The 14931-nt window shown below is 36.4% G+C and overlaps 2 protein-coding genes across 3 annotated transcripts; both read right to left on the reverse strand.

Annotated features, from left to right (window-relative positions):
- Nucleotides 1–50: 50 nt before the first annotated feature.
- Nucleotides 51–8152, reverse strand: LOC110685373 (phospholipase D gamma 1-like). Of its 2 annotated transcripts, XM_021861900.1 has the most exons (10): nucleotides 5843–8139; nucleotides 5501–5617; nucleotides 4438–4632; nucleotides 3901–4149; nucleotides 3758–3826; nucleotides 3504–3651; nucleotides 2636–2784; nucleotides 1416–1589; nucleotides 1039–1236; nucleotides 51–689 (listed from the first exon to the last, which is right to left on the reverse strand). In XM_021861900.1, exons 1-10 carry the CDS (start codon nucleotides 7571–7573, stop codon nucleotides 396–398), a joined length of 3324 nt encoding a protein of 1107 aa, XP_021717592.1. In that variant the 5' UTR covers nucleotides 7574–8139; the 3' UTR covers nucleotides 51–395. The 2 variants fall into 2 exon arrangements, with proteins under 2 accessions (XP_021717592.1, XP_021717593.1); XM_021861901.1 differs by lacking the exons at nucleotides 51–689; nucleotides 1039–1236 and having other exon boundaries at nucleotides 1435–1589; nucleotides 2614–2784; nucleotides 5843–8152.
- A 583-nt stretch (nucleotides 8153–8735) lies between these two features.
- Nucleotides 8736–12062, reverse strand: LOC110685375 (subtilisin-like protease SBT1.1). Its single transcript, XM_021861903.1, has 2 exons — nucleotides 11049–12062; nucleotides 8736–10963 (listed from the first exon to the last, which is right to left on the reverse strand). The coding sequence occupies exons 1-2, from the start codon at nucleotides 11801–11803 to the stop codon at nucleotides 9394–9396; spliced, it is 2325 nt and encodes a 774-aa protein (XP_021717595.1). The 5' UTR covers nucleotides 11804–12062; the 3' UTR covers nucleotides 8736–9393.
- Nucleotides 12063–14931: the final 2869 nt, after the last annotated feature.

Genomic DNA, 14931 nt, shown 5'->3' on the forward strand with positions numbered 1-14931 from the left:
TTATAACATTTAATATATATAATACTTTACATTTTTAAAAATGGTCATAGTTAAAGAAGTGCCTTAAAGACAAAAACAATTTGATTATAGGATGGATTATTACACTACACCATCACTTTTACAGATAATCCTACCTGTATATGGTTTTATCAGTACATGACTTCATGTATAGTGAAGCATGGGTGGCAACAAATTATCCACCAAGAAAAACCATGTTACCAACACTATGCTTAATTACATCCTCGGAAAACATACAAGTTAAAAATAAAGCTATTGGTATAAATCAAAGTTTAACTCTAGCCTCTAAGCTATAACTTCCGTCTCAGTCTCAAAATTTGTTGCATCTGTTGAAAACCTGAACAGTTATTTGTTGCAAGGTGGTGGCAATAAGTTCATCAGATGGTGAGATTCTCTTGAATTCCAATGAAGGAGCCACATATGTTACCGCCAAGATCAGGAAAATTTTCACATCCCGGAAGAGATTTTACCTTACCCCTTCGATCAACCTCAACAGGGTACTTAAGGAGGTGGCCCCTCATTTCGGTGGCCTCTGGAGCTGCAAATTGTCTCCAATTCATTTCTCCCAAACCCCTCACTTTTCTAACACATTCTATAGTTTCTGGTTCAGTGAAGCAGTCATCAACAAGTCCAAGATGTTCAGCCCAAAGAGACATTCTATACCCATATATCTGCAGAACACAGTTATTCAGTTATTCGCAAACAGCATATCATATACATATTTTCTATTCCATATGGAAATATGGTATACTACCAAATATTCACTTCCCAATTTCTGAGTGTTGAGCTTGGGCTTTATCTTTGAATGTATTTTTTATGAAGTTCCAACAAATGATTCAAAAAAATTTCTTCTACTCATAATTCAAAGGTCAAGTAGCATGTCAATTAATCTTCTCCAATCAAGTATTTGCAGCACATGGTTCCATACTTATACGACACCCTACTATAGAACCACAGAGGCACTAAAATAATATGGTGTACAATACAGGAGCTTATGTGGATAGTTGGAACTTGTCATACCTGTCCAAAAGGATGAGCTGATTTTTTGGCCCAGGTGTAATGAGGCTGATAGGCTCCCATTGCAATCTCTGTGTCCCTGGTTCCCTCCATTGACCGTTGGTTGATGTTTGCAGAACCCAAAATCACATACTCGTCATCCACTATCATTCCTTTAGAATGAACATATATCATGAATCTTCGGCTCTTTTGACACATAGCCTACATATGCACAGATGCAACAATGGACATGAGGGATAAAATACCAAAGCTTAAAGAGAATAATGAAATGCAGAACTTTGTCAATGTTTAAAAGAATCAGAAGCCAAAAGATGACTGCTTGAATTTACATAGTCATTCAGAACAAAAAATTGTAGTCTCAAGGGAAAATGAATGGCCACCTGAGGACTGTTTGGAGGGTGGGGACCTCCAGCTGACGCGGGACTCCCATCTGGAGCTTCACGATTGCCAAGACAGAAGAAGTTCAAGTAATCTAAGGGCGTATAAGCTTCCTCAAGGCCAACCTCAACCAGAGCCTTGTAAATGGTTTCATACATCATTTGCATTGTTTTGTTCTGCACAAAAATTTGTACATCTTTGAATTAACTAAACTATATGGTTCAGGCAAAGAGGGCAAAAAGAAAACTATTATGGAACTCTGTTTAATCAGTAAGAAGTAAAACCCAGATTAATCCTCAAAATTAATACAATGCCTACACACCAACAACAACCAACACTCTCAAACTCAAGGGTGGTCAAGCCTAGTTTCCTTAACATGAAATCCTCTCTATCTTCTAAGGAAACTGGATGATTTAGTTCTATCCTTTCTTCCCCTACCAAAATCTGAACAAATAAAAATTAAAAATCAAAGGTATGTTGAAAGGGCAAGTATCTTACCAAAAAATCAAAGAGACCACCAAATTATACAACAATGGCGGAATAAAACAAAGCAGAAAGATTAAAGACAACCCCCCCCCTCTTTTATTTTTCCGGACGTACACATGCTATTATTACCAATTTACCATTGTGGGATTGCAGCCATTGTCGAACAAAGAGAAGCATAGCTGTTGGTTACAGATGTTTATGACTGCCAGAATGGAGATACAGGAGAATGGCAAAAGCTGAGAGTTAAAGCATTTCTTTGTATCTTTGATGATAAAGATGATTAAAATATAAATGTTTCACTTCAAATCTTACTCCCAGACCCTGTTCCTTGGCCTTTTGATTCTCAGTAATTCTGTGACACCCTATGTCCTAGTGAAAAAGACGAATTCTCTAATTGAAAAATGAAGAACAAATTTAAAAGATCAAAAGTAAAATATGGCATATTTCAAGATACAAATGTGTTGCATATCTGAAATTTCAATTGGAACACTTTCATGACAGGCTGCAGCAGCAGACCTTTCATGATTTCACAATGTAGTGCCAATATTTGCACTCCATATGTACATGTGGAAGCTATCCAACACTATATTGCGGGGAAAAATAAGAATTCTATTATTGCAGAAGATCCCGATCCCCCACCTCACTTCCCACAAAAAGAAGGAGGGTGGGGGTAGGGGGGGGGGGGTAATGAAGCTGCTTATACTTATACAATACCTAAATCACAAACTGAATTCACCTGCCAAAAGAGAATCCTCTGAGTAGCAGCGCCAGTTGGAACGCCCTCTGGCCACATTGGGACAACAATATATGCAGCAAATCTCTCATGAGCTTTGATCTTCTCAGCAATTTTGAGAGCAATTTCCATGGGAATCAAATTGTTAGCACCTGTGGCAAATGAAAAATCAAAAAAAAGAATCAACAGGAGTCGATATTATTCTCAGAACTACATTGAAGCTAGAGATATCTCCAAATAGCCTCTTCTCACGGACACTACCCTTTACAAAACTCTAAAAATAAATTACATAGAGTAAGGGGTGATAGTGATAGGAAAACTTCTTTTCTTATTACTGTATAAAGAAAAGACAGCCAGGTCAAAATGCCAAATCAAGCATGACAAGCAGTATTCTAAAAGGTTCATCTATCACAATGCTGTCTAAAACCTGCACACAAGCATAGACCATCCACCATCACTAGCTGTAATGTCCAATCCACACAACATCCACCAATTTAGCCCTTTGATACATGCCATATCAGAAGTATAGTCACAATAGTACACAGAATAGAAATCAGCAGGCCACTGAATGGATCTGGGGGATCAAATAACATAACATTCAATGCCAGCATATGGGCCATCATAAACAAAAACCACAGCAAAGAAATACATTATTTCCATATGATAATTGTGGAAGAGCACAGACAGTAATAGATTAACTAATACAGAGTAGTGTAGTAGTACAACTGATTAAAAAAAAAATGAACAAAAAGTAAGAAATAACAGCATAGAAATACATCAATTGTAATAACAAGGCAGCAGAAGCAAATGCAATACTGTGACAAAATATTATAGATACATCCTTGCAAGTTTATATAAAAGTAATTCTTACCCAATTCTCTGTATGAACTCCAGTTATATGAAGAACCAATGAAATATTGATTCTCTATATAGATGTAGTGTTGGGCAGCTCGAATAGCCTTCACATATGCTGTATGTATGCTCATGTCAATCAAAACATTCTTCCCGCAGACTAAATTCTACAAATTCAAAGTGGCTTATCAACTTTAGTAACACCTAAAAAGAAAAAGTAAAGGGCGGTAATAAACAACCAAAAAAAAAGAATTGGCAGGAAATTTTCTTCACCATGCTAGTAGCTTCCTTTGGATTCTTCGGAAAAGCTTTTACAGAACTGGAATCGATAGACCGAAAAACCTGATATAAATTGTTTTAGTTCTCTTACCCTTAGGTGGAAAATGCAGAAACAGAAATAAACTAGTGTAAGATACCTGTACATGCCAAGATTCTGGGTCATGCTCACTAAGGCAAGGAACATCAGATATACCAACAATGTCAGGCAAGCGATCAATTAACAGTAATGAATCATCACTAGGCATTTTTAACTTTTTGATCCCATGTGCTTTAGAAGCTTTTAACCATCGTTGTTGGAAGTTGGTAAGAATATCATATGCTGCAGGCCCATCAATTTTACAGTGCAAATCATGCCACGGTTCTCTTGGGCAGCCGGTGGTATTGCCCTGTCCAAAAGTTTCACAAGAAAACGTATTAGAGCACACCAATTTTATACGAAATTTAGAGATGAAGTTAGCATAACCTCAACCCATCAAAATGCCGATCTTCCGTTCCCCTTTGGTATACTCAAAAAAAAGTTCTTTTCATTGCAAGTTCAAATATCTCTTCTTTTTTTTTTTTTTCTCCATCTCCTGTTATGATTAATGTGTTTTACTATAAAACATTTAGCACATCATAATTTATCTACAGCTGTAGCAGTGACCATTAAGAATGGAGAAGTTATTAAGAATTACTTGGAATGAGGGGTTGTGATAGTCATCTTTGTGTACTGTATCCTGGGTTCTGAACAGAGGATGGACCGGAGTGTCATATCTCCCATCACATAAATCAAGCCCGCCAACAAAAGAAATGATTTTTCTTCTATTATTGCCAGCATCAGCATCAACTATCACAGTTTTCTGGTGGTGGGTATAAATTGTTGAAACTTCCTAAAAGGAAACACGAAACAGCATATTCAGACTGAATTCATACATAACAATTTAGAGGAAACAGAAAATATTAGATAGGCAAACCATAACAATCTAGTAACAATGGACCTGGACAAGCCTATTTAATGCTGCCACAAAAGTAAAAAGATGCTGATTCCAGATTGTGCAGTTGGTTTAAATACAAATATCAACTTCCCATTTCTCAACAAAATAAGCCACCTAATAAAATGAACCTCACTCAGTTGGCAAGCAGAAGTGCAGCACCAAGTTGAGAATCTAGACACTAGAAGTACAGAATGTGATAGGTGTTTCAGTTTGGTTGCCACTAGGTGGGTCCTAGACTTCAGGCCCAAGTAGTAAAAAGTAAATTGATCCAAGTCAATATGGTAGTCGAAAAATACTGCAAGAACCTTCAAAGAATGGAAAGTATAACCTCTTAATTGACTGTTACATACATGCATGGACTCAGGTGGTGACTGTCGTTGTTGGTTTACTTATGTTACCAGAGGACTGACTGGATTCAGCCTTTAAGTGTCTTTTTCCTGTATTTAATTTCAACTGAGAAAGTGTTATACTTGTGCCTAAATTCCCATATTCTTTTTCTTAGTTCTTCTAAAGTGCACTCTCAACGTTCCTAATTGACACAAGTGTTTGCAGGTGAAAACAGAGTCCAAACAGCATAGACTATGGCATTGTGCCAAAAACAGAAAAATAGGACACCCAGGAGACATGACCAATTCAAACTCTATGATATTCGAACACTCAAAGTAATAACAATGTGTTCCAACAAAGCCAACTATCAGGCCAAAGAATAAACAAATTTTCATCACAAACATCATAACCACAAAACCAAGAACGTAGCATTTACCCTTTGTTTGACCCAGCTGTGTCGTTTTCCACCAACGCGAGGACATAATAGCACCTGCACTGATGAATGCTTAAAGAAACGACGAGTCTCCTCATCATGGGTTGCCATAATTCCATCCTGTATTATTAGAGATATATAAGATGTGGAAATAGTACCTCAGGAACACATTAACAAGCATAAAATTGCAAGAAAGTATGCCTACTACAATATCATTAGTGGTGTTTGGATAACAAACGAATCATAAATCTGCTATTAAGCCCACTACATCCAGATTTTAGAAGAATGAAATCAGACTAAATGCATATATATGATTAAAGAATGAAGTTGGGAGAAGCAACTGACCGTTTTATAACCCAATATGCTTCTTGAAGTAGGATCATCCCACACAAGAAGCAGAACTCTCACTCCTTCTGCTGATTTGGACCTAAGAAGCTCTCCCAGGCTGCAGTCAGATGAATGATTTCCACCATCACGAACTAATCTAACCTTATGCCAAACTGACCACCCTGTAATGTACACAAGCCTTCTTGCTTGTCGTATAGCATCAAATATGTCTTGCCAACACTTTCCATGCACATACTTCATTCCTCGATCAAGCATAAATTCTGGAAGGCAGCCATCAGGAACATGAGCATCCTGATAAAGTGTAACTGTTCCTCCTTTCCTAAGAGGAAAATAAGTGTCAGGAACCCCTTGATAATCAGGGCCAGCACCAACTCCATGGTGGTAAGAGCTTAGATTCTTGATGGGTGTATATTGAATGGAAATGCTCAAGACAGCTCCGGCCTTACATTGCTTCCCACTAGCATTAAGGATAGGATATGTACCCTCAACTTTTGCCCCTAAATACAGTTGTTCCACAGGAATCGATACACTTCCTATGAGTTGGGATCCTACAACATCACTATCCTTGACCAAGAAGTGCACTTCAGCAGCATAATGTGCCACCGGAACAATGAAGTGCTGCATCCACACAGGATTCTCTTCGTTACTGATCACATAAGTCCTCCCAATTACAGCATTGTGGGATACTGTTATTGACACATACGGATCACTAGTAATCTTGCGAGATACATGACCCTCAATTTTATTGCTTACATTCCCAGGTAATCTTCCAAACATATCACCCAGAGTTCTATGAAACATGTCCATGTTCGGAAGATTCTTTGCCTCGTAAACCCATATATCCAAATTTCCATGCAAGAGCAAAACTTTCAAAGACCCTTTTTGTAAGGGCACGATCTGCATACCTTCGCTCTCAAAACTAGAAGAACTAGGAGAACCAACACAAGAAAAACAACTATCCCAACTAGGACTTCTAGCATGTATCCCATGCAAGCTGCCATGATGACCAAACTCTCCACCAGGACTTGCAGGGGTGGTTAAAGCTAAACTATCCATCGAAGGCACAGAAGGTGCAGGAGGTGAGGCAGGGGCAGACGGGCGAACATCAGACAATCGCATACCCGACATAAGATCATCCAAAGGAGGGTATATCGAAGCATTGGAAGGCCTACTACCAACACCAACCCCACTACTATCTGGCAACTCACTCACTACATTATCATGTCCATGGGCACTACTAAAGCTATTACTCCGCGAAGGAAGCAAGGGAGGGGCATTAGGGGCCGGATATGGACTCGAATCAGGATGATATTGGTAATGAGATGAACCATATTGAAAACTACTACTATGCTGTATACTTGGTGGAGGTGCAGTAGTTTGGGGAAGAGGACCTGAATATGAGTAAGGTCTAGGAGGTGGAACTTGGTAACTAGGTTGAGAATACGGGTGTGGCGGATACGGGTAAGCCGGTTGCGTATATGGATACGGGTAAGCCGGTTGCGAATACGGGTATGGATAATGGGAATGTGGGGGTGGTGGGTATGCCTCAGAACTGTGGGGTGGTGGAGGGTATACCTCAGAACTATGGGGTGGTGGTGGAGGGTATGCCTCAGAACTATGGGGTGGTGGTGGAGGGTATACCTCAGGAATTTGGGGTGGTGGGTATGGCTGACTTGGGGGTGGATACCCATAAGGATATGGAGGTCCAGAACCATATCTATTATCCATAATCAATCAATCAATCAATCAAACCCAAATTCCAAAGTTTCAATCAAATTAATTATACATATAATATATCAAAACTACAAGATGAAACAAAATTCCCAGAAAATTATGCAAAATCCAAAATGGGTTTGTTAATTATTAGTACAGCAACAGATCATACAAATATAAGGGTACGATGCAGAATCTAGTTTCTCAGATTTCTAGGGTTTTAGCAAACTAATTCTGGGTTCAAGAAACGATCATGCAATTGATAAACAGAAATGAATATCATTACCTCAAAATCGATGAAAAGCTTACCAAATTGCTGGGTTTTTTTTGTGAATTTGATTAGAATTAAGTGAAGATTATGAATGCTTGAGCTTAGATTTAGATCAAGAAATAAAAGGGAAAATTCAGAATGGTGAAAACAGAGGGAATAATGATGGTGGAGAGAGACGGGAGGAAGGAGAAGAAGAGAGATACTGTTTTGATTTCGCATGGAAAAGTCCTGACTTTTTTTTTGTTTTGTTAATTAAGGAAAATAATTCTTGACTTTTTGACTTTTTGTGTAATGTAATGTTGAATACACAAATTCTTATATGTGGTCGGTTATTACGGGTTACTTCGTTAGAATTATAGGATTATTCAGTTAGTGTTATACGGGATATTTTGTCAGTGTTATAGGGTTACTCGGTTAGTGTTGCGAGGTTACTTGGTCTGTATTATAGAAATTAACTTGTTCCTTTACAAACGGTCACCTGGTATGACCAATCATACACAGAATGCGCTGATTTTTATAGTAAGTATTTTTTTTTTCCATAAATAATTTCAAGGAATGGTGAGTATTGGACGTGTCAATGTGTAATGTCGTGTGCTTTGTGCCAAGTTATGAGTTAGGTTTGTTTTGTGGTAAAAAAAAAAAAAAAATGATTAAATGAGGAAATATAGTTGGATTTCACCTGAAATAAGTCCGATAAATTATTTATGGTTCACCAAATCAAAGTAGAGTTTGGTTACACCTACATTTCTATTTTCTACCATTTTGATTCACCTAACCAATATTTTTGTGGAGGTTGTGTTTTATTTGTAGGTTACGTCTAGTAATCATGTTTCCAAAGATAGTCATTAAACAATAATGAAATAAATTACTATGTATTAAATTGTACGTGATTGTTCATGCGCCTAACATGACATGATCTGAGTATTACTCATGTTAAAATTGAAGGTGAGGATTTAGAGTTTAGAGTATGATTTGAGTACAAAGTTTGATATCAGTCAATTACTTGATTGCAAAAGTTATGTTAGTACTCCCTCTAGCCCTCAACAAATTTTATCATCCTACCTCCACGATATAATCTTTACACATTTTCACTCACTTTTTTATGTTACTAGTTTTTTTTTTTTTCTTATTCTTATCTATATTTTTCATTTATGTGTTAACTTTTCTCACATTCTATTTTTACAATGTTGAGCATTGATAAATATAATACGAAGTAGTTAAATTGTTGCAATATTACTTAAAAGAAAAAAAAATGAATAGTCTTCTTGGATTTAATCCAAATTTTCATTGGCCATTTAGTTTTGTGATTTTGTCCCTTGTCAAAGTAGAAACTTCCAAAGTCAAACTTCTTACTTACACGATAAAGAAAACTATATTCAAGGGAAGTTAAATGAAGGAAGCAAAATGTTCAACAATCAAACTCACAAGTTAGAGAAATTCTAATCAATCCAAAATCAATTATGTAACCTATAAAAAATAAAAAAAAATAAAAAAAAACAAAATGTTCCCTTATTTTTCCAATTACTATATGATTATACAGAGATAACCATTAATTATCTCAATACTATTGCCAAGTTATTGCAATTGGACTTCTAACACTATATTCTCCACCCACCCAAATCAAAGAACCAAAGGAATAAAAACTCCTGCTACTTGATCCTGTGAAACTCACCTTGTAACTTTGTTTCTCAGCGGTTTTCGTAAAGTGTAACACCTTAGGCTCAACACTAACCTTAACACCCTTAGGTTGGTCCAAAAATACCTTGTAACTAATCTTACCACTTCCTACATTAGTCACTGTCCTCTTGTAAGTATATGTAGTCTTTCCTCTTTTTGCAGCATCAAAATTGACCGCGAATGAAGGATAATTCAGATCACCAGGCTGAACCGCGGTTTTCCCCTTGTCACTTGGGCAGCTATATTTCCTCCTTGCCAAAAGAGTGACCTGAGCATTAGTGTAATTGATACTGCACAAATAATGCAAGTAGTCTTCACCTGTGATGTCGTACACAAGACCGGGGTCTAAAGCCTTATCAGGGTTAATATGACCTGAACCAAACTCAAAAGGAGTCGCGTATTTGGTGCTGTTTGATGCAGATAGATCAGAGATGAGATGCCCTCTATTGTCGCGAGTGTAAGCAGTTGTCATTATGGCTGATTTAATTGCAGCTGGTGACCAGTCTCTATGGACTGATTTTATCAGAGCAGCTATGCCACTAACATGAGGACAGGACATTGAAGTACCTGACAGTATATTGAAATGTGACCGTCTTTTGTCACTACTTAACCGAGTTATGGAAGACATAGGGGGCCAAGCAGCTAGGATGTTCATTCCTGGTGCAGTGATGTCAGGCTTGATGATATGAGGATCCACAGGACTCGGTCCCCTAGACGAAAAGGCAGCCATCTTCGGGGATCTAGCTCCATATGTCGTACCATGAAATGAAATCGCGGCTGTTAAGTTTTTGTACTGTGTTAAGTAATCTTTGATGACTTGGGCAGCTGAAGCTCCTAATAAGGTGGCTGGTAGTACATGAGGGTCAGCAACAAGCTCTTCGCCGTAATTGGGAGTGTTAAGTAGTAGCATCCCTGCTCCTCCTGCTGATTTTACTACAAATCCCTTTTCGGTTTTGTCATTGATGCCACGCATACAGAGGACTATCTTGCCTTTTACAAGGCTAGGAGATAGTGATCCAGGGAGACAGTATTCTGTAGACTTTTCGACACCAGCTGTTTCTTTGTATACTAATGGCAGTTGTTTAGTTTTCTTATGATTACCGGAATAGATTGAAGCACCACGGAAAGTTTTTCCATTACTTAGCTTTACTTGGCCCAGGAAGCCACGGTCAAGGGAGCTGGCTGCAACAGTCATCACCCAGGGTGCAACATTGCCGACAGTGGATGGTAAAGAACCAGAATTTCCTGCAGAAAATGCCACAAAGACCCCTTTTTGTGATGCACCCAATGCTGCAATGCTTGCGCTATCCTTATAATAAGGTGTTGCATCTCCTACTAGGGAGAGGGAAAGAATATCAACTCCATCAGCTACTGCCTGGTCTATGGCAGCCAATATGTCAGAGTCAACACAATCCCCTTCCCAGCAGGCCTTGTATGCTGCTATTCTCGAAGTGAAACTGTTGTTAAGAGACATGGTAAGATTAGTGAGGATACATATGATTTGAGGTGGCTTCCAATAGTTCACTTTTGTTAGAAAGTTACCTCATTCCGCGGGCAATACCATTGGCCATTCCAAAGAAGCTAGCACCGGGCACTGCAGTTCCTGCTGCAGTGGATGCAGTGTGACTCCCATGACCGCGAGAATCTCTGGCAGACAGGAATTCTAAGGTGGTGTTGATTCTTCCATAGGCTGCTTCATATCCTTTATGGAAGAACCTGGCGCCTATGAGCTTCCTATTACAGTTTGTAACCGAAAAGTTTGTGCCTTCCTCACAGGTGCCTTTCCATCTTGATGGAACTGGAGACAATCCTGTGTCAGAAAAACTGATATGTTCTGGCCAAATTCCAGTGTCAACAACACCTATTATGACATCAGACGCCGGCTTTTCATTCCACAGCCCTGTTTGGCCTAATTCTAGGCCAAGAAAATCGGGTGAGTATGTGGTTTGGAAGCTTCGTACCTGATCAGGAGCAGCATGCAGTACCCCATCAATATCAGTTAACAGCTGATATTGTTCTGTGGTGAGTTTAGCAGAAAACCCGGTCATAGTAGTCTCGTATGTGTAAAGAAGCTCTGGGGCCAATGCTTCTTCAACTTCATCTGCTGATGTTGTACTAGTAACCTGTAAAATCTCTTCATACCATTCTTGGGGTTGCTTGTTTAAACTCTTTAGTTCCAAGAGTTTAGAATTATCGATGTGAATTATGTATGTTTTTCTATCAGACGATGATGTAGTACATACTACAGCAAATAAAACTATCAGAGTCAGCCACAATATCCTGCAGGCAGGTTTCATTCTGGTAGGCTTTGTAGCTGCAAAAGGATGATTAATTAGTTGGCATCAGTACAGTTTTCGAAACTCCAAGATTTAAATTATGCTCGCAATAAGTTATGAATGATAAGGAAATATGGATTATTTCTTACCTGCTGAACATTTATTATCAGTAATAAGAAATGATACTGTACAAAAAAATTTGTGCGCAAAATTAAGTGACAGCAAAAAACGACTAATTTGACCAAGATGGTATATGATAGAGTTGCTTACCTTAGTAAATCTGCTGCTCCAAGTAAATGAAGAATAGGATATTGATGTGAAACTTAGCTAGATGCATCCTCTTTATATAAGCAAGTTGTATCCCTAAAGTAGACAAAAGTTGCTCCATTATGATGCTTAGCTATTTGAGCAAGTCTTCGGTGAGATTGTCTCATATTATGCCCATTATTGTCTTATACTCCTTCCATTTCAATGTAATGGTTACACTATGAATCATGTCACTATTCACACACTCCTCAATGACCGTCACTTGTGCTTTGTACATATTCATAACTAAAAAAATTAATGTTAAAATTTTAGATTGACAAATGTGAAAAAATAAGGTGTAACCATTATATTGAAACAAAATGAAGTACTCTGTACACAGTATTAAGGTACTAGTATTGTAAAATAAATTATCTTACACATCACACAAGACTTTGTGTAACCCTAACTCATTTTACCTTTATTTTGATAGCATATAAATTGCCATCCATATGTATGGACAAGGAAGCCAACCCATAGAGAGATGTGGTGGAAATTCAACCAAAAACTACACCCATAAGCTTATTATTTGGGTGAATATTGTATATTGAGAGAGTAACGTATGATGAATTCAGACTCATGATGAGACGAATATAAGTTATTGGATATTTTATATAAGTGTTTAAATTAAGTATTTGGACATTTTATGTAAGCCATTGAAATTTTCACTTAGTTTGAAAATCCAATAAGTTTTTTGGAATTTTATGCGGGTAGACTTAAGGCAAAACAGACTTATCCCATACTTTGTGTTATATTTAATTCTTAAATAAAAAAGGCATTAATATTAATTCCTTGACTAAAAGTAGATGAAAAAAAAAAGTTTTTACAGAGGAAAAAGAAAAAAAAAAAAAACTATCCAAATGAGACCTTATTTAACATGCGGCAAAAATGCTCAAAGTACCAAAAAAAAAAATAAAAAACCAAGACATGATAAAATTAAAATACATGATTTAGTTTTCATCTCAATGGACTATATAGTATAATATCATTATGTTCATTAGTCACAAAAGATGGCTTCTTTTTTTTCTTATTTTTTTTTTTTATCATGAACGAGTATTGGCTGTATTGACCATTGACAAAAGTATGCAGTTGGTAATTCATTGGCAAAATCGATAATAATTAACAGTTTTACACGTACAATTATCAATTAGTGGTTCATTGGCAAATATTCAATGAACATTAAAAGTTAAATATGAATTAATTAAAGTGACTTTTTTCTTTAAATGTTAACTAATTTGACTGGTAAAATATCAAAAAATACAGAGTATTACTCTCGTCAAAGTGGAAGGAAAATATGGAAAAAGGTTTCCTTTGACTCTATTAGAAAGTGGATGATCATGTCTATCCACTACACTAGCCCTAATTTTTAGACCTAGTTAAAGAATGCCACTGCAAGACAAAATTATTATTTAAGGGCATTATTTGTTTATATTATAGCCTAAATTATTAAGCATTAGTAAGTGGATGATTATGTTTTGTCACCAAACTTCCAAACACATTACTAGTATTAAATTAGTAATTACTTCTATTTGTCTAGATGTGTCATAATAAACTTAAGCAACAAAAATGTGCCATCAAAGAAAGATTAAACTAGCCAGAAGTGGACAATGAATGAGTACTTATTGAAAATTTGGGAAATTTTACAGGTTATCGCCTTTTTTAATTAAAGAATTCTAGATGTAGTTGTTTGTTTATATATATATATATATATTTGGGATTATATGAGAAGTGTGAGAAGCAATTATAACCCTTAAATTTAGAAAATTCAATTGCTGATATTCAACCCATCTCATTAATGGCATTATTGGTAATTTTCACCAACTTTCATTGCACATGCAAGAACAAAAACTGCTTTTCAAAATCCCACTGATAAACCAACGACAATCAAATTGCCTCCATACTCCTTCACCCCTTTTTTTCTCTAACCATCTAGAAATCAAAGTCCTCGTCGAAAATATGAATCTCATAATCAATTCGAGAATAAACTGCAAATACACGAAGCTTTTATTATTTTTGTGGATGCGCTGATAGCATACTACTCTATTCCCAACCCTATAACTACCATCTCTGATTTTGCTCAAACTTCGTCGCAGGTCACTGGTACAAAGCCGATTTGTTGCCGAAAAACTCCGACGAAGCACATCAAATTTGTTGCTATTTAAGTTTTTTTTTAATTAAAAAAAAAAAAAAAAAAAAAAAAGATAAAAGAATGCAACCTATGGTAATTTATTCTTCTTCCCCAATCGTGTAGAATTGGAGTATACTTGTGTCAGCAACTCATCATTTGTTTTTAAATTATACCCATCCAAAAAAATTATTAAAATAGATATTAAATATAGCATCCCTTCTACATCACTTCCATCCCAATCCCCTAATCATATCTATTCAAAAAATAATTTATTGGATCCAAAAAAAAAAAAAAAAATTAAAACACAAATTCAATAACACATCTCTTCCGATCGAAAACAGGAAAAAAAAAATAAAATAAAATAAAAAAAACCATCATATCATATGTAATATTAAGGAATACAAATTGCATTAAGCAAAAAAAGTAACTCTGCCAACAAAAAAAAATTGGTTTTGCCTATTTATTTAAAATTTTAGCAAAAATAATATTAAAAAACAAACAAAGGGTTTATACTCCATACAAATAATTTAATTTATCACATTTATAATTGAGATTAAAATTGTAAAATTGCAAATTGAAAAAAAAAAAAAAAAAAAAAGAGGGAGCACGTGGCACTTTTTATGACTTGCAAAAGTTCCTGTTTTAAAATATTAGTATAGATGTTTTTGCTATTTGTTTTTAATTGTTGATGTACCTTAAGTCTTAGTTTGATGTATCT

The sequence above is a fragment of the Chenopodium quinoa genome, unplaced genomic scaffold (genome assembly GCF_001683475.1).
Source record: "Chenopodium quinoa cultivar QQ74 unplaced genomic scaffold, ASM168347v1, whole genome shotgun sequence".
In the NCBI taxonomy this organism is placed as follows: domain Eukaryota; kingdom Viridiplantae; phylum Streptophyta; class Magnoliopsida; order Caryophyllales; family Amaranthaceae; genus Chenopodium; species Chenopodium quinoa.